This window comes from Kryptolebias marmoratus, linkage group LG8 (assembly GCF_001649575.2).
Source record: "Kryptolebias marmoratus isolate JLee-2015 linkage group LG8, ASM164957v2, whole genome shotgun sequence".
Taxonomy (NCBI): Eukaryota; Metazoa; Chordata; class Actinopteri; order Cyprinodontiformes; family Rivulidae; genus Kryptolebias; species Kryptolebias marmoratus.
Window position 1 is genome coordinate 18943898 of NC_051437.1, and position 22097 is coordinate 18965994.

The following is a 22097-nucleotide window of genomic DNA, read 5'->3' on the forward strand; positions in this document are numbered from 1 at the left end:
CAGGTTGCAGGACATCTTCATTTAAAACCTGGGCTGCAATGCATTTAGGTACATGCACTCCTTAAAAGAACGCTACTTTAATTTCTGTTTATTTAACACTTTATGTTCCTGTTTAGCTTGTCTTAGTAAAATAATATTCCAGCCTGACTGTTGCCTCCTTGTCCTGCATTTGTCCTTTCAACAATATACCACCCTCCATCCCATCTGCTTTCTTTATATAAAAAAGGAAAGGAAATAGATCAGCCTCTGAATTATAGAAAATGATGGTGGTTCATTTTGTCATCTGGTGACAAAAACTGAACACTCTCCAAGTCCCTGAAAATGTCTGGTAGAAGACAGCATGAGTTTGAACACATTCCTGCTTTAGTCTCCCCCTGACAAGCTGTTACCCCCTCCTCTCGCTCCGCACCTCAGATCATCCCTGAGCATCAAAACCGTTTCTCAAAGAAAGCCACACGATTGATAATTCTGCTGCGCCGAAGTGAGAACATGTGCTTCTATGGGGATGTGTGTGTGTGTGTGTGTGTGTGACAGGGAGGGCTCAGCGTTTATTTGCATGCGACACACAGGGGGAGGGAAAAGATGCAGGCAGCCGAGCATTATTTAGTGTTGCCCGTCGTCCCGAATCTCCATGGAGATGAGCTCTGTGTGCCATCTACACCTTTGGTACCTCATCATGGAGGCAGGAGAGAGCAGGAGAGAGCAGGAGAGAGCAGGAGGCGCGTCTGCGGCTGCTGTTCCAGCGCTCTGAGCAGGCACAAAGTGGAGTCTGTTGGCTGAGCTATAAATAGCTGTACAGTAGTTAACACAGCGGCGGCGCTGCACAGCTGGAGGCTCTTCAGTTGATTTATCCAAAATAAACAGAAATGACATCAGCTAATCTTTAACACTGGGGAGGAAATTGGTTTTATTTGAATTTCTGCATAGAAACACATGCCTTCATGATATAACATCACACATTCTCTCACACATCTGACAGTTTGGGTTTTAATCCATCACTGTTAACTACACAACCCATAATGGGCTAATAGTATCCTGTGTGCTTGTCTGATAGCATAAGGCAGGGGAACAAAAGGGGCTTAGAAAGGTGAATTATCAAAATATTTAATCTTCATTGTTGGTTTACAGCTATTTCATGGTGAATAAACATCAATAAACAGATAATTCAGATCTTCTGGAGTTGGGCTCCAAAGAAAGAGTATGAACAATAACTTACCTCCTGTAGCTCTTTGAATTAACTCGGTTTGAATAAATAGACCAAACTATTTATTTGTTTGGTCTAAAGTCTAGTTCAAACACGACTGACACTAAAGTAGATTTCTGCCCATCTCCAAAATTTCAAAGCAATTCATGTGAACTCTATTTCATAAGCCTTTAAATTGAAGTCAGTTTTGCATTACATGGAAATATTTTATTCCATAGGAAGTGCCCCAGATGCACTTGAAGGTACAGCTAGCTGCTGCCGTTATATGTGCTTACAGGTAAAAGCCAATATATAAAATCACTTAATTAGAAACTGACCGCAGTGGAAAGGGTTCAAGTGAACTGCTGTAAAGTTTTGGAGATTAAAGGATTTATTTTATACCCAGCCCCGCATTAGCCTCCAAATTTCTTTAAACTGAGGTCAATCAAAGCGGTATCTGCAACAGGTAACATATTAGTTGTTCATAAACTTTCTCTTCAAAAGACCTGAACTGTTGCTTTAAAGAGTTTAATAATCTACACTGTTGTCCTGTGCTACATACTTCAGCTGTGTTTACGCACAAAAAAACAGACATTAGCTTTAGTGTAGAAACAGTCTACAGACGATAACATGAACTTCCCTTTTGTTTATTACACATAAGGCCACTATGGTAGGACATGAGGAACATATTATGCCACAGGCAAAGAAACAATAATCCTGCTTCTTTTGGGATTTTACAGGTTCATCGCAAGCAGAAGCAATAAGAAACAAATTAAATTACATTACTGCAGACATTTAAACATCATTATTCACCAAGTAGAACTGATGGCTTTGTACTGGATGTCTTTTTACCAACATGTACTGAAAAAACTACCATGTAATCGAATCGAGTCTGGATTTTGGTCCCGAATCAACCACTAATGATGCATCAGCTGCGCAGAGCTGATCTAACAGCCAGACAATACTGCACAACTGCCTTTTGTTGAACTCCTCTAATGTTCACGCATATACAAACAACGTTTTGGTTGAGCAGCATCCATTTTTATGCAGATTCTCAAAAGAAAAGGCACAAAAAATCTAATCAGCAGAGTATTTACTCAACAACATCTATGGATTTTATTCTCAGCGATGATGTGTTGGAGTTAGAAAAAAAATGCCTAACAACACATGACGTGATAAAATTATGAATTATATCAATCGTAGATATAATTATGACTAAAAATTAGCTTTAAAACAAAATTATGATTAATAATGGGTTCCTTATGTGGACATCATATCAGTCATCAGATCCTTTCAATGTCAAAAAATGTGGGATATCACATTGTTAAATCTGCCTGATCCCAAAATATTGACGAATAGAATCAAAGTTTTTCAGTTTTTATCTTCAATTCTTGTCAGGTATTTGTTTGTTAATGTTTGTGCAATGATTAAGATATACTGGTTTTACAATTTGCAACTTTGAATAAATGAGAACATCTCCAATTCAAAATAATAATAATTTCTTCCAACTTTGTCTGTGAGTATTTATGTCGGAGCTCATTGTACACAACAAAGTGGTAACTGAGAAAAATGTCTTTTTTGTGTCCACTAAATGACAAACATAGGAGCTTCTGCCAGATTTTTACTAGTACATTATATAATGCTGGATCATGCATACATGCAAAATGTAAATGAGTGTACATATCTACTGCAGAGCTTGATGTTCCACGAGTTAAAGAAACAATAACAAAAATAATTCATCCTGAATTGCAAGATTTCTGCAGTTCCTTGACAAACGCCACAGCAGATTTCATTTCTTTCCCCCTTTTTCGAAGCAAATCATCACCATCAGGTCAGAGTGGTGACCTCCGGCTGAGAAAAGTTTCCAGAGGTACTGAGGATGTCTTTACAGCTCTCTGTTAGGAAACACAAACGTTCTTTATTAAAGCTTTCCTCAATCAGTAAACAATTTTGTGTGTTAATGATCCTCGTAGTTTTATTCAGCCGTGGCAGTGAAAGTGAAGAAGAGACGCGCTGCGTGTGTGGCGTACCACATTAACACGAGATCAGACAGGTGATGTAAACCATTAGTATCTAAGTGTCGTAGATCTTTACATTATGATGCCACAGCAGTTTGTGTTAGTGAACTTAGTGATTGTGTAAAACAAATAGCAGTGGATGAAAAAACAGCTGAAAATGTAACTTTTCTACATGTTTTAGCTTGTTGAACAGGTAAAGCGTGAGGATTTACTACTGAAGCAAGAGTAGTTATCAACTTGAGGAAAGTGCCACCTTAATGTCACTAAGGGCTACTACCTCAAAAAAATCGTTCTTTCCCAGAGCTGTGAGAAGAAAAATGATGCAATTTTTTTCCTTGCAGCCTTGTTTTTGCAGCTTGTTCTCAACACATCGTCTGTGCAGAACTTTTTTCTCCTGTGGTGTCCAAGAACTATTTTGTGATTGGTCAGAAATTTGAAGTGGGTGTAGACAGTTCCATCTGTATGTTTTCCTTGTTTCTCTGCTCCAACACACCTGATTTGAATCAATGGGTGATTATCAGGCTTCTGCAGAACATGAAGAGGTGATTAAACCACTGAATCAGGTGTGTTGGAGCAGGGAAACAAGAAAAACATGCAGGATAGTGGCTCTCGAGGACCAGGATTGGATACCCCTGCTTTAAAGCATGTGTTTTAAAGCAAGAACACATCTAAAACATGCAGAAGAGCAGCCTCTGAGGAACGGAGTTTGACACATGTGATATACACTATATAGACAAAGATATTTTGCCACACCTGTTAATTGTTGAAGTCAGGTGTTTCAGTCTGAGCCGTTAACCCATTATCCAGACATTTTGGAGCAACACTTTGGGAAAGGCCTTTTCTTCCAGCATGACTGAGCCTCAGTGCACAAAGAGGGACTATAAAGACCTGGTTTGATAGAATTTGATGTTGAAGAACTTGACTGGCCCACACAGAGCCCTGACCTCAACCCCATAAAGCACCTCTGGAACGAAATGGAACTGGGATTGCAAGTCAGACCTTCTCGCCAAACAAAAGTGCCTGACCTCATAAATGCTCTACAGAACCGGACGGGCACAAATTCCTGCGGAAACGCCTTCAAAGAAGAGAAGCTGTTATGGCTGCAAAAGGAGAACCGACACCATACATGTGTCTGAATAAGATGTCAAACAGTCCGTGTTGATGTGATGCTCATTCAGAACTGACACTGACACGTTCAGCTGCCCTCTGATTAACACAAAACATTTCATATCTGAAAGAGCAAAATTAGCAGTTCAGTCCCCAGTGAGCACCTCGCATAGCAACTGAAGTGTGTGGCTGCAATTAATGATTAGTCTCTTCATTAGCGCGCTTGAGGAGTGTGAGCAATAAATGCTAAATATACGACTAAAATTACTAACAAACTAACAACTCTGGCTCACGGGCAGGAAACATCCTTCAGATCTTAATTTCTAAAGTTAACAGAAATGTTTGCTTTGAAGTTTTCTGCTGCTGATGAAACCTATCGGTGAAAAAAAAAAAAAAATCAATCATCCAATTCATCTAGAAGAGTCTCTGAGGAATATGGAGATTCTCCGGAGCATCGGAGACATTTTCTCTACTTGTCTGCACATCCGTTTGGTGCCTTTTGTTGCCACGCCACGATGCACTCTATGCACAATACGCTTGCAATTTGGAAAGTGTTTGTTTTGATTTGGATAAATTGCAACTCTCAGCGTCAGACAGGATCCCTGTGATGACTTTAATCAACACAACATTTTCTTCCTGTCACTCTGAGAGTCCATTTCCTGTCACTGACAACCATCTGAGGGCATCTTCAGGCCTCCATCCATCTGTCTTTTTACTCTTCATCACAACACCTTTTTACTCTAGAATTAGCCAGAAATTTCAGCTCCCTATAGGCGTAGCTCCTAAGAGCAGAGACAGTGAGTCATTTTCTTTTTACGTCTAACAGCAGAAAGCAGCTGCAATATCAGAAGCAGCCTTTTGTTTGAAAATATAAAAGGCTTTGAATTCTAAATTCTGACAGAACAGCTCTGAATCAAAATGCTGAAAGTCCACTTTAACCCTTTTTTGTTGTAATAATGTGGACTAAAATGTGTTGTGTGTGCGATATCAGCCTATAATTGAATAAAATGCTGTTATTCAGAGGATCACCAGATACAAGACACCGGATTTAATTAACCCCCTCCCCTCTGCGGGAGGTGTTCTGGCTTTGCTCATCATTTTGGTCTCTTCTATCAGAATAAAGCTCGTATGACAATAAAACGAGCTGGCAAAGTCATCATGAGGAAACGAGGAATGGTCGCTGCGAGTCTGTATTTATTTATTCTGGCAGTTTGTTTCCTCCTTCGAAATCATCCTTCTTATTTATCTGCTAGAAATAACTGAGAACGTTTATTTTTTCTGCATGTCAGAACATGCAGTTATATCATGCAAAGAAAAAAAAAGATCTACACTAATCAACACTTAGGGATTGATCAGCCTTTCAGGAAATACATTCAAGTATAATGTCCATGTAATGGGCTGTTGAAAAACCATGTGGGAAAGAAGCTCTCTCAGGACCCGGGCTGCAGTAAGTGCCCCATTTATGAGTTGTGTTTTTGCCTCTCCAGCAGTGATGTGCTAATGAGCTCTCGCACTAAAATGCATCTGAGTGAAGTGCATTTTTACAAAAAAATACCTTCAGTGCCGCTGAAGCTTGGCGTTTTGTGGACGAGCTTCAGGAAACGAACCGTCCTGTCCAGGAAGAGTGTCAGACCTGCGCTATGGATGTGGGGATTGAAGCCAGGGCTGATTCCTCATCTATTAAATCTCAGTGGTGATATTCAGGCACCATTTCTCTGCAATTCCTTCTTTTTGTGCCCTTGTTTAAACAGCCATTTAATAAAACATGACAGATCATCGGTGGTCTTTAAATATGTATCTGAAATTAGCGACTCTGTCTGTCTCCGTCCAACTCAGCACCTTGAGCCCGTCACTCAGACCTGAACGTTGTTTCTTAACTGTATGAACCTTATCTTTCAGACGCAAAAGCTGTTTTGATGTTTTGTGTTAGAAATTAATCAAAACTGGCAGCGAAGATGGAAGGCTTTTTCACTCAGCGCACACAGACAGATAAATGAAGCAATTAATGCTACAAAGCTGTTCTATTGATTTTTTATTGATTGGAACGGTGAAAAAATGACTGCCTGTTGGAGGTTTTGGTTTCCCAGCACGCTCTGGTTCCACAGTTGTCTGTTTGTGGATGAAATGAGTTCCACCACATTAGAATTTGGTTCAGTTATTGTTTTTTTTGTTTGTTTTTTTAAAGTTAGCATTAAAAGCAGCAGTGCGTAGGATCTAGTAACACCAAGAAGTGAAGCGGCAGACGTAGCAGATGGAATACCTTTGTCTCGCTCCCTTGCTGAGATCTGGAAGAGTAACAATGCACAAATCTTAAAAGGCTTTAAAATGTTTGGTTTATCTTTTACTGCCGCAGCGTGATGCACCCCACTGAGAAGAACCTGCATCTTTGTGATTCAGGCTAACATTTAGTCAGAAGAAGGTCCGTTTAAGAGCAAGTTTCCAACATCTAAAACACCTCAAACCTCAAGTTTCTTAGAGGTTCAAATCCATCCTTTGCTGTAAAGTTTAACACCACACCACTTTTATATCAGATGGTTATTTCCACTGAAGACTATTTGTGTTGGAATACGCTCAGTTTGTTGCAACATTTTCCACAAGTATCATGTTGCAGTTCAGAGCACCTGGTCCGACAAAATATCTGATGCAAAACTGACACTGTAAAATGTTTCAGTTGTTTTAAGCTGCAGAAATGTGTCTCTAAATGGATCCTGTACTGACTAGATTTTATCTTGACTCCATTAAAGTTTCTTCCTGATTCTCCAAACTGAGATCACTCTGACCTCTGTCTGCTGCAAGTTAGATACTAACTGCTCATATCTACGAAACACAACCTCACGTCAACAGATCTGTTGTGTTTCTGTTACCTTATTTTTGGTGGGTGTAAAAACTCTTGCGCAGCTTAGTAATCCTTTGATTTTTATCCTCAGTAGCAGCATGGCTCTGCAAAGCTAGCATGCACGTCTAAAGTACGTACTGATGTGTCTGTAACTCACCAACGTGGACATTGGGATCTCCAGATGTTAGGAGGAAGCAGGTGGCCTCTTTCTTATTCTTGCCTCGCCCTCGGGAGCACCGCAGGGACCACTTCTCACTGGGGGACAGCGGCTGGGTCAGACTGCAGCCTTCTTCATCTGAAAGGGCCACATTTGCATCCCCATTCTGCTTGGAGTCTGACAGGAAGACGGACACACACAGCAGCATAAATGCCAAAGCTTTTACCGAGAGTCCCCTGAGGACCCAGACAAAGACAGAGGTATATTGCATAAAACCAGCATTTTTCTGTGATGAAATCCAATTTGACTGAGACGTTAATTCAATCCACTTCTGTCTTTACGGCTAAGCACAGATCGTCTGTCAGACTAACTCTAAGAATCTACATGTCAAAAAGCACTGCAGCTCCTTGTGGTATTACCAGATTAAAGCTGATTCAAATATTTATCACCTGGGCTCTTTAAGATGAATGATTTCAATAATGATAAACGCCAAATGAAAGCTATTAATGTGAGTAAAATTAACTTAAAAGATCAGCTTTCCTCATTAAAGACCCAAATGTAATTTCTCTTTGTTGTCTGTACAATTGCATGTTATTTTTGTTTAATACTTGCAAGTTTTTCAAATTTCCTCCAATCAAGACAGTGAAAAAAATGTGTTTTTGCGCTTTGTTTCAATCGAGCCCTTTAACCAGACATCGAGGGTACCTGAGCGATTCCTGCCGACACTCTCCTCAGCAGCCAGCGGACACGTGTCGCTCTGAGTGCTGTCTATGTGTGAGTTTGTTTCCGATTTGACAAACGAGGCAGAGTCGGTTGGGGCGTCCAGGTTCTGCGTGTGCTTCTTCTTCTTCTTGGGCAGCTTCTGCTTTGCCATAGCCAGTGAGTAGTACATGCCAAAGTTATTGACGATGACAGGAACGGGCATGGCGATGGTCAGCACGCCAGCCAGCGCACACAGCGCCCCCACCATCATGCCCAGCCACGTCTTTGGATACATGTCCCCATAACCCAGCGTCGTCATGGTGACCACTGCCCACCAGAAGCTGATGGGGATGTTCTTGAAGTGCGTATGGTTGGACAACGTGGGGTCAGTGGGGTCGGCTCCGATGCGCTCAGCGTAGTAAATCATGGTGGCAAAGATGAGCACGCCGAGCGCCAAGAAGATAATGAGCAGAAGGAACTCGTTGACACTGGCCCTCAGAGTGTGGCCCAGGACACGCAGGCCGACAAAGTGGCGTGTCAGCTTGAAGATCCGGAGGATCCTCACAAACCGCACCACGCGGAGGAACCCGAGCACGTTGCTGGCAGCTTTGGACGTCAAACCGCTCAAGCACATCTCCAGGTAGAACGGCAGAATGGCCACAAAGTCAATGATGTTGAGTGTGTTTTTGATGAAGACCACTTTGTCCGGGCAGCAGATGATTCGCACCAAGAACTCAAAGGTGAACCACACCACACACACACCTTCCACCATAAACAGGATGGGGTTGGTTACCATCTCACTCCTCTCCACTTCTTGTGTTGTGTTGCCAAATGGAACTTGCTCCGTAATATTTTTTAATTCGTTGAAGGCCTGGTGGGTCTCCAGGCAGAAGGTGGTGATGGACAGCAGAATGAAGAAGAGAGAGATGAGCGCCACTCCCTGAACAAGACAGATAATCAACATTAATCAGTGTAGGGTTACAACCTTCTGTTTCTTCTCTTCTAACCATTAATGAAAAGATGTAGACATGCCAATCAACTCTTTGAAGCCGTTTGCTTTCAGGCATCATCTTCTGGGGGAGGCAGAAGCTGTCAGGTGACTGACAACAAGGAAAACCTAATATTATGAACACACTGATATAACTTTTACAAGGCACAAAGATATCTGATAAGAAATAAAGTTAATTTGCAGGAAGGAGATAAAAATTTAACAAAGAAATTTTTTTACATAAAATATCAAATCATATATTTAATCCTAAATTTTAAAGCTAAAGTTCATGTTTTATTTCCTCAGAACATGTTCTTAGCTATTATAACAACAATATTTAGCTCAAAATCTGTAAAGCTGAAAGAGTTACAGACATTTTGCTAACACAACAAACATGCTGTTATTTAACGTGCATGAGGCAGATACAGAGACGTTTTAATTTACAAATGAAGTAAATGAGAGGAATAAATTCCTTTAAATATTTTTTAGGTTCAAGCAGTCCAGACATTTAAATGTCTTATATAACAACACTTGTTTAGTTTTTCAGTCATGTTTGAGTAAAGCTCTAACAATCTCTATAATGGCTGAGAGCCAACCTGAACATAGTGGCTATATAGAAATCACCACAATAGCAGCCAGTCTGTGTTTGGATTATTGCTGCGTGCTTACTCATATAAGATCTTTCTTCTTTGTTACCTGAAGCCTGGGCTGAATGTAAAACGCCATTCCGACTGTTCTCATTTTGCAGCTGGATAAATAACGTCCCTGTGGCTGCTGAGCACTTAGTCATTCTCAACTGCCTCAAATAATGAAGCTGTATGTGTTTTTGGATTTGTTCTTTTAAAAAAAAAAAATAAGTATTTGCGTAAACAAAATGAGTGAGAACCGTCCTGTGACCTGGAATTATAGGAACATGTTGTTTGAAGCTCATGTTCAAAACAACATTGTCGTGTCTCTGTAGTGGGGACGATGTGCAGCTAGCAGCCATGACAACCCCTCAAAACCTTTGGGAAGACAAAGAGACGAGAAGGAAAGCCCTGACTAAACTGTCCTGGGAGGAACTCACAGGGGGATATTATAACAACATAAACAGAGCATCAGTAGGTGGATCACCCATTGTGTTACCATATTAGGCTGAATGAGGACATGAACTAATAAGCATTTAATAACTCCTAATATCAACAAACTCTAATTTCACAATCTTCTAATTTTTCTGTTAATCAAGACTGTATTTCTAAATGTCTCATGTAGGATCCTGAACTGAATAAATCAAGTAGCAGTTTCTTCCACAAACCTGCATCCTTCAACACATTTAATTAGCACTCACCGCCATGACACCAACCATGTGCAGTAGTTGCCTCCGTGTGTGTTAATATATTGGTCTGCTGGCAAAATACCACATTAACCACTATATCGTTCTTTATTTGAACTCTCACAAAGTAATCATAGGTTGTACATGTGCAGCTGATTAACTTTTGGAGTCAACCCAATACAAAATGGCCACTACAGCTAACTGGTATTAGCCAACACAAAAATAGTGATAACTCAGTCAGATTTACAGATCTGGTGTGTTGGTAGCTGAGAGTCATATCCAACTTGTTCTCTGAGTGAAAACTGGTCATGCAAAATCTTTGTTTAATCTTTGTTGGTATCCTTTTATTTTATAGATTGCTTTTAAAGTCATTTTGTTGTTGTTTGAGGACATCATTCGTGTTTTACCTTTAAAGCTATAACTTGAAGTATTGGAGAGAGAGGAAATTACTTGTGTTTGATTAAACACAGAATCAAAATGCAAAAGAAACCAAGGATAAATAGTGTTTAAACACCTCATACATTCTCCAAACACTAGTATAATTTATGCAAAGAAAATCTAACAGGGATATTAAAGGTGATGCACAGCCACACCAGCCAGTTTAGTCTATACAAACCTAATAAATCAATTCAGCCCAGGCTGCCTATCACCTCCCACTCTCTCTCATCCATTTACCATTCTACCTCATCTCTATCGCCACCCATTAATCTCCTCTTCCACCCTTCCATTCCTTTTTATTGAAGTGATCAGATCACCTGATGCAACATCACAACAAAACACCAGCAGCCCCAGCATCACACAGAGCCTCCGCCCCTACATCAAACCCATCGCCGATTTCCTCCTCCTGCATTCATCTCCTTCCCCACATCCATCTGCAAACATCCAATAGTTTCTGACGTCACAAAACCCTAATCACACCTTGTTAGGGGAATCCAGAGAGATGTTACACACTCTTTAAGAGGCTATGTGGGTACGGGCAAGACATACAGGCACAAAAGTTGTGCAACAACTAAACTTGAGTATGAATCTCAGAGTACAAGCAAAAATCTAAAGGCTAAATAGTTTTAAGTTTAGAAGTAATGAGCTGCAACTGTTGGGAGACTAGTTGGTGAATCAAAATTGTGGGAAAATCTGTGAATTTTCAACTGCAGTCTGTTTGCGACCAAGTAATCGTGTGGCAAAGTTTTGAAAATCCCACCCTATTTTTGTGTGCCCGGCTGGCAAAACTGCCTTCTTATTTTTTTCATTATTTTGCTGTCCACCCCAGCCCACATCTTACCCAGTTTCACTCATTTTGCACCAACCTCTGCAGCTGACTCCACGTTTCCAATTGAATCTACAGGAGAAATGAAGACAGGCAGGCTTGGACCAGTTTTTCAACAAATATTATTTATCATCAGTGTGATTTTTAGACCTGGAAATGTGACTCGGATGTTTTCTGCCAGAGGACAGCTCCTGTAAAGAAGTCAAACTACAGCTCTTGCACTCTTGAGACAGGTTGGAGATGCCAACAATGACTTTAATGAAGCTGTTGTACAAATTTCTGAACATGTTCAAAACTCAAGCCTCTGCGACTCATAGGAGGAAGCTGAGAACCCTTTGAAAGAGGGAGATATTCTGTCCTTCATGATGCCGTTTGCCATCTGCTCGCAGCCTAGTGAGATACCACCTGAATGCTCTGTATGTTCAGCATTAGATGCATTAGTAATGCTCATGTAAAGCAGAATTGGGGACAAACCTGTTATGGTGGCACTGTTTAGCAAACAGCAGAGTTCTGGTGGCGTTTGTGAACAGAGAAACTTCAAGCATTTCGTGAATTGTTCTGGACCAATCAGCACCCTGCAGACAGGACTTTAAGTGTTGACAGTCGACAGTAACACCTCTTAGACTTGTGGCTCACATTGTGTCATAGTATAACATATTGAACTACTGTTGCTTTATTGAAAGAACAAAGAATGACACTGAAGTTTTTTCCTGGTGGAAATGAGATTTCTAGTCTTGAACATCACGGTAAACCGACGCAGAAACCTCAAATTTAAACAAGCATCCATATTAGAATTAGCCTGCAACGATGCTTTTGGATTGTGGAAAGAAACTGGAGAAAACCCAACCCAGAGAGGCTTGCAGAGCTAAGATCTAAACCCGACAGTGTTAACCACAACCCCACCGCTCGGCCAGTCAATGAATGAAACCACTTTAGTGGCAGAACAAGTCCAAACTGCACCTGTCTCAGTAAATCTCCCTAAAAATCCTTTCCCAAAATATCCAAGATAAGAAAATCAAGCTTAGTTTCTTGTTTCATTCTTTGATATGAACCCTTATTGTTACAAACATAATGTTTCAACAGCAGCTAGGTTTCTATAGTGGCTCAAACACCTGCCTATATTAATCATTTGAGTTTGTAAAAGTGTCTTCTCACACCTTGTGTCAATTGACAAAAACCCAATCAGACAGAATGAACACAGTGGCAATCCCCAAATGAAAACCATGGGCTCTGATGCAGTTCAGAGGTTTGTGATGAGCCTAAAGGGCTCTGACAGCGCAGAGTTTACTGAAATGTCAAATGAGTTTATCCCTGAACTAAACAGCTGGGTATCTGCAGCTAGGGAAGATGCTGTAGGTCCTGGCAGACGCAACAACAATCTGCTCTGCTCATTAAAGGCTCAAGCAAAGAGTCTAACAAAGAAACGACAGCCTGACCTCACACCTCTGATGTGTGTCTGCTCGACGGCTACTTACACACACGTCTCTGTGTATCTGGTTCATTATTTGTCTGTGTTCATGTTTGTCTTGAGCCAAGAAATCTTCAGCACAAAGGGAGGCCACAACATCAGGTTTACACCTTAGTCGTGGAAACTCTAAACACGTTCAGAATGTCGCAGAGAAAGGCGTGATGTCTTTTTACCACCTGAGATTGCTTCCACCTTTGATTGGTGAGTCTAGTGATGCTAAACACGCAGGAATTTTCCCCAGGCCCAACACAAACTTATAGATTCTTAATTCCCCTGCTGTGCACAAACTATACAATCCTGTTGAGGTTAAATGCTGATGCACATGCCACACATTTAACAAAAACTAAAACAACATTTATTTTCCTCAGCATCTCTGTCACGGTCTTAGCTTCAGCTGCCTCTCTGTCTCTTGGGCTTCTGCAATGAAAGAGGATAATTTTTTGGGGACAGTACATTGGAGCACTTTTGTACAATTTGCGGAATTGCGCCAATTTTATGCTACTTTTATGTCTTTTTGAGATCAATTTAAAGTTACGGGGAGAAGACTGAGTGCATGATCAAATGCTCAACGTCCACCAAGACTAAGAAAAAGAAAGGTTTCTCTGCTTTGATGAAACATCAACGCTCACATAATGTTTTCATTTTATAGCTCAACTAATATTGGATTTTATTTTTAATATTGAATATTTAAAACGTAGCTTACAACTCTAGATTGTTAGTTTAGTATTCCACATTTATTCTGTGCTGCAGTATTATTGTGTAAATGCTGAGTCCGCATTCACACTTCTGTTTTTCTGCTGATACTTTCTTCCCTGCGTCTTTTGTAATCCAAACTGTTTCTGCATATTTTGTCCTTTTTCTTAACCATTCCTATATCAAAACATCCAGCTCGATTGAGAAATGTGTGCTACGACTTTTGTTTTTTGTAACTTTTGTAGTTTTCCAAATATCTGATGTTTCTTTAAATAAAATTCCCCATAGAAATAAACAGAGATTCTTTCAATTCATTCAAAAACATTGTCCTAATTTGCTAGATTTTAGCTACGGTTTTGCTCATTTTAGCTTTTAGCTACTGTTCAGCTTTTTTTTAACTTGTGTTCTCTTCATTTTTGCTTGTCTTCTATTTGGTTTAATTTTAAGATCCTAATAAACCTCATTCAAAAGTTTTAGATCAGCCCTTTTTCCTTTGCTAAGAGGAAACCAGACTTTTTGGTAATCTTTTTCAAAGTGGTCTTGATCCGGGGCGCAGGACCTGTCTGTCCACCCAGGACCCACTGCAGAGAGGGGCCCTAAATAAAAATAGAATAAAAAGGGGATGGAAAATATACAGTATGTGAGAGATATTGATCATGTGAGCATGGGGACTCCACCAAGAGCCAGATTTTCATGCTGCGTTCCTGGTTTTGATCAACAGTTCTTCAGGTTTCTGAAAGTCCTGCGAAGACACGAAGATCCGACACAAAACCTGAGAGACGCATCATCCTTCAGCTCTTCATCTACTGCCTGCCAAGCTATTGGCTAACACCTTGTTGGTGATAAAATGCTGTTTTATGTCAAACTGTGTAATCATTTTTGCAAAGATTCAATTAAAGAAACGGGAATAAATTGTGTCTTATTTAATCTGCTGAAAAGAGAATCTCTATTTTCACCACAGAGGCAGAATACAGTGACACGTACGAACACACAGGAATCCACTGTCATCAGGTGTCGGATCAGAGGTACCCAAAGGAGAGAGCTGGCCGGTCCCAGCTGGGAGCAAAGCAGGCTGGGAAGGCAGCGTGCAACAGCTGGTGTCCCATCACAGTCATTACCTCAAGCTGCTGAGCATCATGCTGAGGCACCAGTACGGGCAACAAGCCTACTGAGCGCTCTGCAGAGGGAGCGGGATCAGCCGCCGCTCATTTTCTAGGAATTCATGTCACACTGATTCATGTCTGAGAGCCTGTGCACCTGAGGACGGAGAATTAATCTCCACTGCTCAGTCTGACAGCCGCATTTCTCCTGGGTGTCTGCGGAGGACTTCATTATCAGACATTTATATTTCATAAATTCACAGAGCCAAAAATATCTCCCTCAAAAAAGAAAAAAGAAAAAAAAATGGTGGTGATTATCATGCATAACCAGACAAATTATCGGAGGAGGTTTAAGTCCTGTTTCTTTGAGAGGCGATCTGTCATTCTCAGCTGTAATAGAGCTTCATGTAGGATCAGTGTACAGCAGCAGGAACCTCCTCCACAGAGCTGGATTATCAGCATCATTCACACCGGAGCAGAAACTAATACTGCTCATCATCAGCGAACACCTCAAGCATCTCATTAGGACTCTCTTATGTCTGTACTGTTTAAACATTTATCTTCAGAGAGTTTGCTTTGCAAAACTTTTATGATACCCCAAGGTGCAAAGATGCTTTGAAAAAGGAATCATTTTTGTTAGAAATGTTCTCTCTAGTATGTTAATTAAAATGATATGTCCTTATACTGTTTTCTTTTCACTCTATCAAACCCTCCCCCACTTTTAGGCGTTCTTAATTGATTTGCATACAGACATATAATTTGTCATCTGTCTCTGGAAATCTAAACCACAGAGATCTAAATACTATTTCAGCCGTGCAACACTTTAATAAAATAATTTTTGGAGAGGATGCGTGGGTGTTTCGCTGAGTACTCTGGTTTCCTCCCACAGTCCAGAAACATGCCTAGTAGATTAACTCCAAATTAGTCTTAGGTGTGATTTTGATGTGTGGCCCTGTGATGGACTGGAGACCCATCCGGGTGACCGCAGGAGTTAGTGCTCCCTGCAACCCTGCACAGGATCAAGCAGTCAGAGAAAATGGAGGGAGTTTTTTGGGGGGAATTAATGTTTCTTCAGATCTGAAGAACCTGAGATGTACCATAACAAACATGATGCTGTTTAATCAGTGCAAATGATGTGAGTCTTGAAGCCACCTTCTGACACTGTGTGCCCCGTGGTGGTGGTCTGCAGACCTGTTCAGGGTTCGACCGCCCTCTCACCTAATGACTGCTAGAGATCAGATGGAAGGGTGAACGGATGATTAGGAATTATAAAGAATGGACAATTTGTATTTCTTCTAAACGACTCATTAAAAAGCAGTAATCACACAAATGATATATATTGTGTAGAGTTAAAAATAAATAATAAAGAAATAAAATCACTACTGTTACTTTCAAACAGCAATTTAAAAAGGCAAATCATGAAGCGTGTGACAATGAACAGTTCAAAAAACTGGACTGGAGTACAGTAAGATGGGTGACAGCCATGTTTGAGACATGATTGACTCAAGTTGCCATGGTAACTGAGACCTGTGCAAGTGCTTGCAGATATATTTCACAGGAAGTTAATCAGATTTAAAGACAAATAGCTTCAAGCTGAAAGTCAACACTTTAAAGTCGCAGACGGTGTGAAAGTTAACCTGGTTTCTGTTCCGTCACGTCCAACTGTTCCGCTTTTAAAGCTGCTACGGACACATGCCGGACAGCGGCGCTAACCTCAGGATCGCAGCTTCCTGTGCGGACTTTACCTAAAATCTTGATTGGTCTTTAAAAGGATGTGGCTTTCATGATGGACAGATTAACTTCCCCACGGCTCTTAGGAATCGCATTACCTGAGTTGAGCTCAGGAGCTCTTTGAAATAAAAAGGCCATAAAGATAATGTGAGTCCCTCAGAATGTCTCCCGTCATCCTCTCAGAGAGCATGCTCTCAGAACGCACACACAGAGTAAACATACATACATGCGCTGTCTGCAGAGGAAATGAAGAGAGCATTACGGCTGGGTCAATACGGGTCTGTCTTCACTGGAAGATTCACTTGATATTTGCAGAACCTCACAAATCTGGACTGACTCACTGGCAAATATTCAGCGCCGAAAGACAGACGTGCTGAACTGTCAGGCACAGCAGAGGTCGTCCCGCAGGCGACACCGACGCTCGGCCAGTTGTTCTGACTCAGACACGTCTGCTGTTCCACGGTAGCAGCCTGCAAACGCCACCTGGACCAAAAGCTAAAACAAACACTCGCTGCAGAGTGTGACTGGCGTGCAGCAACTACATTATACTTCTGCTAAACAGAGAGTTTCTGAATACACCATTCAGCGCCGCACACAGACAAACAAATATCAGAGAGAAAACAGCCCTCTCTCTCTCTCTCGCTCTGAGCTAAATGTAATTTCTCTCTTGGCTCTTCGCCTGACAACTGCTGCTGGTGACACTTGATACCTGCTTTTACATTTACTTCAATAAGCGCCCTTCAGCTCTTGCTGTTGAGCCATTAGGCATATAGCGTACTCTCAAAAGCTTACAGATGAATAAAATCCCGGTGTAAAGAATGAAAGCCGTTTCAAGATCAACTTACAACACATCCACGTCTATTTTATCTCAACTAAACAAGAGTGGATCTCATTGCTCTTAAAAACATAACTGAGATCACATTATTATAAGAGGAGTATATAGATAATAATAATAATAAAACTATAAAATACACATCTTACTTTGAAATAAGAGTGAGGATTAATATCTTAAAGTGGGCCAAAGTCAACTGAGTTTAGCAATATTTATATAGAATTATGATTTTTATTCATTTTACATCTATATCTATTAACTGATCTATTGTTTTATCGATCTTCCATAACAAATTAATATGGTCATGTTAAAAAACAATGTTAGTTTTAAGTTTTTCCATATCAGGAGTCAAGAAAACATAATAAAAATTATGACATTGTTAAATCAAGTTAAATTACAACTACAGGGAAGCAGAAACCTTGTGTTCCTCTGAAACAAACCTGCTGGCAGTTTGTTGTCTTGTGTTTTTACGAGCTGCTGGATACCTCAGCGCTCTTTATGAGCAGTGATGTTTCTGCTGTGCCTAACAAGGCGCTCACATTCACCTTATAATGAAGCCAACGTTCCTTAGAAGGACTGCAAATCGGCCGTCGCCTTGCAAGGCTCAGTTTTAGACGGAGATCCTGGGCGATCTGCTGGCGCTCAGAGGGCGTGTCGGGGGTGACTTTCAGCTACTACCACACCAGACATGAGCTCAGCGTTTGTAATAATGACAGCCATGTTTGTGTTTGGTTTGTGTTATGAACTAATTTCTAACACTGCTGTTATTTAACAAAACTTTAGAGTGTCAAAAATCTATCCATCCCCTTACCGTTTTCATGTGATGCAACTTAGTTGTAAGAAATAACGACACTGATAACACACATTTATTAGTTCCTAATGCTCCTCATCTGTGAACTGTCTTTAGTTTAGTCTTTAGATTAGTTTTTGTGAGACAACTGATGCTGCCTCACTGCAGGGTTATACAGCAGTACGTGTTGTCTGTTAAACACCAATGAGAACTTTTTAAAAACTATGTTTCCAAAAGCAAAAAAAGCACAGTTTGTCCTGCAGAGCAACTTCAAATCCCCGTCGTTCAGAAGACTTGCAGCAGTGTAAGCATCACATTTGTTTAGATTTGTTAATAAACATCTGTGATATCTGCACATGAAAACGTCTGGACGTGAGGAACAACGTGGTGCTGGAAACCCTTCGCTTCGTGATCCGGGTCCAGTTGTGTCTGTTCCCACTTTGACTCCGTCCAGTTAAACAATCACCAGCTGTTAAATAAATGCCGCAGAGTAAATTCATAAATCCCTGTATGTGGAAATAAATATGATCAAAGCAGCGCGAGAGACAATATGTGAAGCGTTTGAGTACTTTGCTACTTTAACACTTTAAGTGGCTGCAGGGAGCTGAGACGAGATAAAACCTCACTGATGGGCGGATTTGAAGCTAGGAGTCAACTAAACTGAGGTGAAAATAAAAACTGTGGACAGAAACCCGACGTGTCCTTGAAAAACATCTCCAGACAAAGAATCACGTCTTCAGATTTTAGAAAACTCGGTTTCCGTCTCCAATAAAGCTTCTGTGGGCTACATTTTAAAAGTTTAGGCACCACAAGGAAATCAATTTTACCCAAAACAACAGATAAACAAACACCACGTTCCCCCCAACGTACAGTAAACTTTTCTGACTTTAAAGTTTTCTTGCTGATTACTTTTAACATAAGAAAGCACAATATCAGATTCACCACAGGGGCTAAAGCAAAGCCTTGATGTCCTGTAGTCCAGGGGTTCCCAAATTAGGGTCAGGGCCCCACTGTGGGTCCGAATACATCAAATACAAGGGTCTTGAGATGATTTCCAGAAACAAACTTCAGGTTAGAAATGATTGGTAAGAGAATCTTTTGGCCACAATTGGTATGAGAGCTAAAATGTGTTGTTATAAATAAATAATAACAGTTTAATGGTCGTTATGGTCATTATGTCCTTATTTATTAATTATTACACAGCCATAGTCATAATCTGTGTACCATATGATATAATTACAGTTTAAGTTCAATCCTGGTGTAGACTGTCAGTCATCCAGGACTTGGCAAATGCAACAAGTATTACAAAACAACAACAACTGGACTTCAGTTCTGTAGAAATAAAGTCCAGTTTTAACTTTTTATAAATTTACTTCTGGTTAGATACAATCTCCATTTCGTTGCTTTGTACCTGTGACATGAGCAATGACAACAAACTGACTCTGATCTGATCTAATTGGCCTAATTAGAAATGTTTTGAGTTACAGGTTGTTGGGGTCACAGGTTTCTGCTGCTGCTGTTGTTTTGTGGCCCTGGGAACCAATGTGTCAGACTAATGCCATCATTTCACTTGTTATTTATGTTCAGATGTCACAGAACTCATCGTGCTGTTGGACCTGGACCTCCCTGGAGACACCTGTTGATTTTGGACCCTGCGTGCGCTTTTTTTCTTTCTTTCTTTCTTTCGGGGACGCAAACAAACAGAACTCACCCTGGCTGCTTTGGAGGAGTACGGGTCGTCAAACAAGGCCCAGACTTTGGGCCGGCAAACTTCGCAGCAGCCCCTGGACCTGTCGCTGCAGTCCTCGATGCCGAAGCGCCGCGGCGTGTCCCTGTCTTCGTCCGTGTCCTCCGGGTCCGGCGGCTCGAAGATCTCCAGGGCCTCCTCGGCGTCGCGGTGCTGCCGGTAGGTCATCCAGCAGCACGGCTCCACGTCCGTCTCGTCGATCCCCCAGAAGGCGAGCTCCTCCTCGAACAGCGGGCCGCACACGTCGGCCGGGCAGTGCAGCTTGCCGGTCCGGTAGTAGTTCAGCACGTAGGCGAAGATGCCCGGGTGTCGGTCGAAGAAGAACTCGGCGTCCGAGTCGGAGCTGCCGTGCGAGTCCGGCTCGGCCAGCCACGCCAGACGCGTCCCCGGCAGCGTCCTCAGGGTGCTCTTGTAGGTCTCGTGTCTTGTGCCGCCGACGTTGATGACGATTTTGTCCGAGTCCTCGCCTCTGGCCATCTCCTCCTTCAGACATGATTTGGACGGAGGTTTGTTTCCTGACTTGCGCCCTCGGTAAGTCGAAACGCACACCGAGCTGATCATCTAGAGGCTGGTCGCTCTCCTCTGTCCAACTGCTGTGTCCGCTCGCAGAGAGAGGAAAAGAGGGGGGAAAAAAGAGTCAAAAAGATGAGGAAATGTACGCCGCCATGTCCTGGTGCTGACCCATGTGTGGACGCGTTGAAGCTGTCAGAGAGTGTGGGGGGAGAAAAAAGTCCAGAGCGACTGAAAGTGAAAACCACCTGTAAGAAAACTCAGCCTCCTGGAAACACAGGTGGTGGCTCGGTGCTTTTATCGAATAAAGAGGGGTGACTTACAACGATTCAGCCACATGTTGTGTCTAATTTTTATCCACCAGCCCAGTTATTTCCCCTGTCCTATTCGAGATGTCCTTTAAAAATGTCCAAATTCCGGCCCTTTACGCACGGCAGCAGGACGCGCCTGAAACAACTCGACCTCCCTTCTTTCTTCCGGATCGTACCCAACACATCCACAGCTGTCCCTGAGAACTTTCCTCCTCTCCACTCATGAAGAAAATCACGCTGCCGCCCACCTTAATCTTGCGTAAAAATGAAAAACAACAAAAAAAGAGACGCTCCGCTCGCGCGCCAGATGTGCAGGAACATCCCCTGGCGCCTCGGCCCGGTTGTACTGAGTGGCGAACAACAGGCTGGGTGAGTTAACTCTTTGGGTGCTGGGAGGGTGAGGCGTTGTTGGAGCCCTCCCTGGAGTTCGACCCGGAGGATGGGGCTGCTGGTGGAGCGGGATAGATGAGAACCATCAACCTGCTGGTTTGGCCTCTTTACTTTATTCTGTACTGTGGCACACAGCGTTACTGATGAGTTATGGGAAAACACAACGATCTGACTCAAACGCTGGCTAAAATGACCTAATTTAATAATTGCATTGCTTAAAAGAAGTTATCACAATATGAAAACCAGCTCGCTTTAATTGTAACCAATTATGACAAGTTGAAGATCATTTTTTATTTAGATTCTGTTTGACATTTATGGAAAAACTGGTATTATTGATGCTTTGTTTCTTTTACAAAAAGGAAATAATTTGGTTTGATCCAACAGGTAGCTGTTGAGTCTCTATTAAAAAACAACAGAAGGTTTCCATCTGGTGGATTCTCCTGTGAACAACATGTTGAAGAACCCAAATAATTCTGCTGTTTTGTCACTAATAATGATGAATTATCAATGTCAGGTTTGTTACTGCAGCTGTCTCTTCAGGTAAAAATAAGATGAGATTTTCTCAAGTACAGATGCATTTGACTGATACCTGAAACAACTTTTTTTATCTTATTGCAGCTTCATCAATCGACTCCAGACTGGACGGATTCAAACTTCTTCAAGGATCCATAAAACAATATAAATCTGCAAAATGTGTGTGTGTTAAATACATCATATAAAGCGTTTGAAGGCTATAATCTGAAATTTACTCACATGCTGACAGAAAACCTGGACTGTAAAGTCTGAAGGGAGTGAGCTCACAGTGCCAGACCTGCATAATATTTACTGCCAATGATGTATTTTCAGTAAAACACTTGAAAATGTTTCCCACCTCTGGGTTTTTGTCATGCCGTGCCTTTACGGCATTGACAAATTGTCTTCTGAGGTCCTGATTATTACCTCATTTGATACCACTTAG

At 41.5% G+C, this 22097-nt stretch overlaps 1 protein-coding gene across 2 annotated transcripts; it reads right to left on the reverse strand.

The window, feature by feature from the left end:
• Nucleotides 1-882: 882 nt before the first annotated feature.
• Nucleotides 883-21115, reverse strand: kcnc4 (potassium voltage-gated channel, Shaw-related subfamily, member 4). 2 transcript variants are annotated; one of them, XM_017417562.3, is made up of 5 exons: nt 19893-21115; nt 8007-8943; nt 7302-7478; nt 6569-6593; nt 883-3078 (listed from the first exon to the last, which is right to left on the reverse strand). In XM_017417562.3, exons 1-5 carry the CDS (start codon nt 20487-20489, stop codon nt 3069-3071), a joined length of 1746 nt encoding a protein of 581 aa, XP_017273051.1. In that variant the 5' UTR covers nt 20490-21115; the 3' UTR covers nt 883-3068. The 2 variants fall into 2 exon arrangements, with proteins under 2 accessions (XP_017273051.1, XP_017273050.1); XM_017417561.3 differs by lacking the exon at nt 6569-6593 and having other exon boundaries at nt 19893-21114.
• Nucleotides 21116-22097: the final 982 nt, after the last annotated feature.

Excerpts from the sequence above, each read along its gene's own strand:
- kcnc4 (XM_017417561.3), bottom strand. The coding sequence starts at position 20,489 with ATGATCAGCTCGGTGTGCGTTTCGACTTACCGAGGGCGCAAGTCAGGA. Across the intron at positions 7,479-8,006 it reads TGTCGGCAGGAATCGCTCAG|ACTCCAAGCAGAATGGGGAT; the intron begins GTACCCTCGATG and ends TCTTCCTGTCAG. Across the intron at positions 3,079-7,301 it reads AGATCCCAATGTCCACGTTG|AGAGCTGTAAAGACATCCTC; the intron begins GTGAGTTACAGA and ends GTTTCCTAACAG.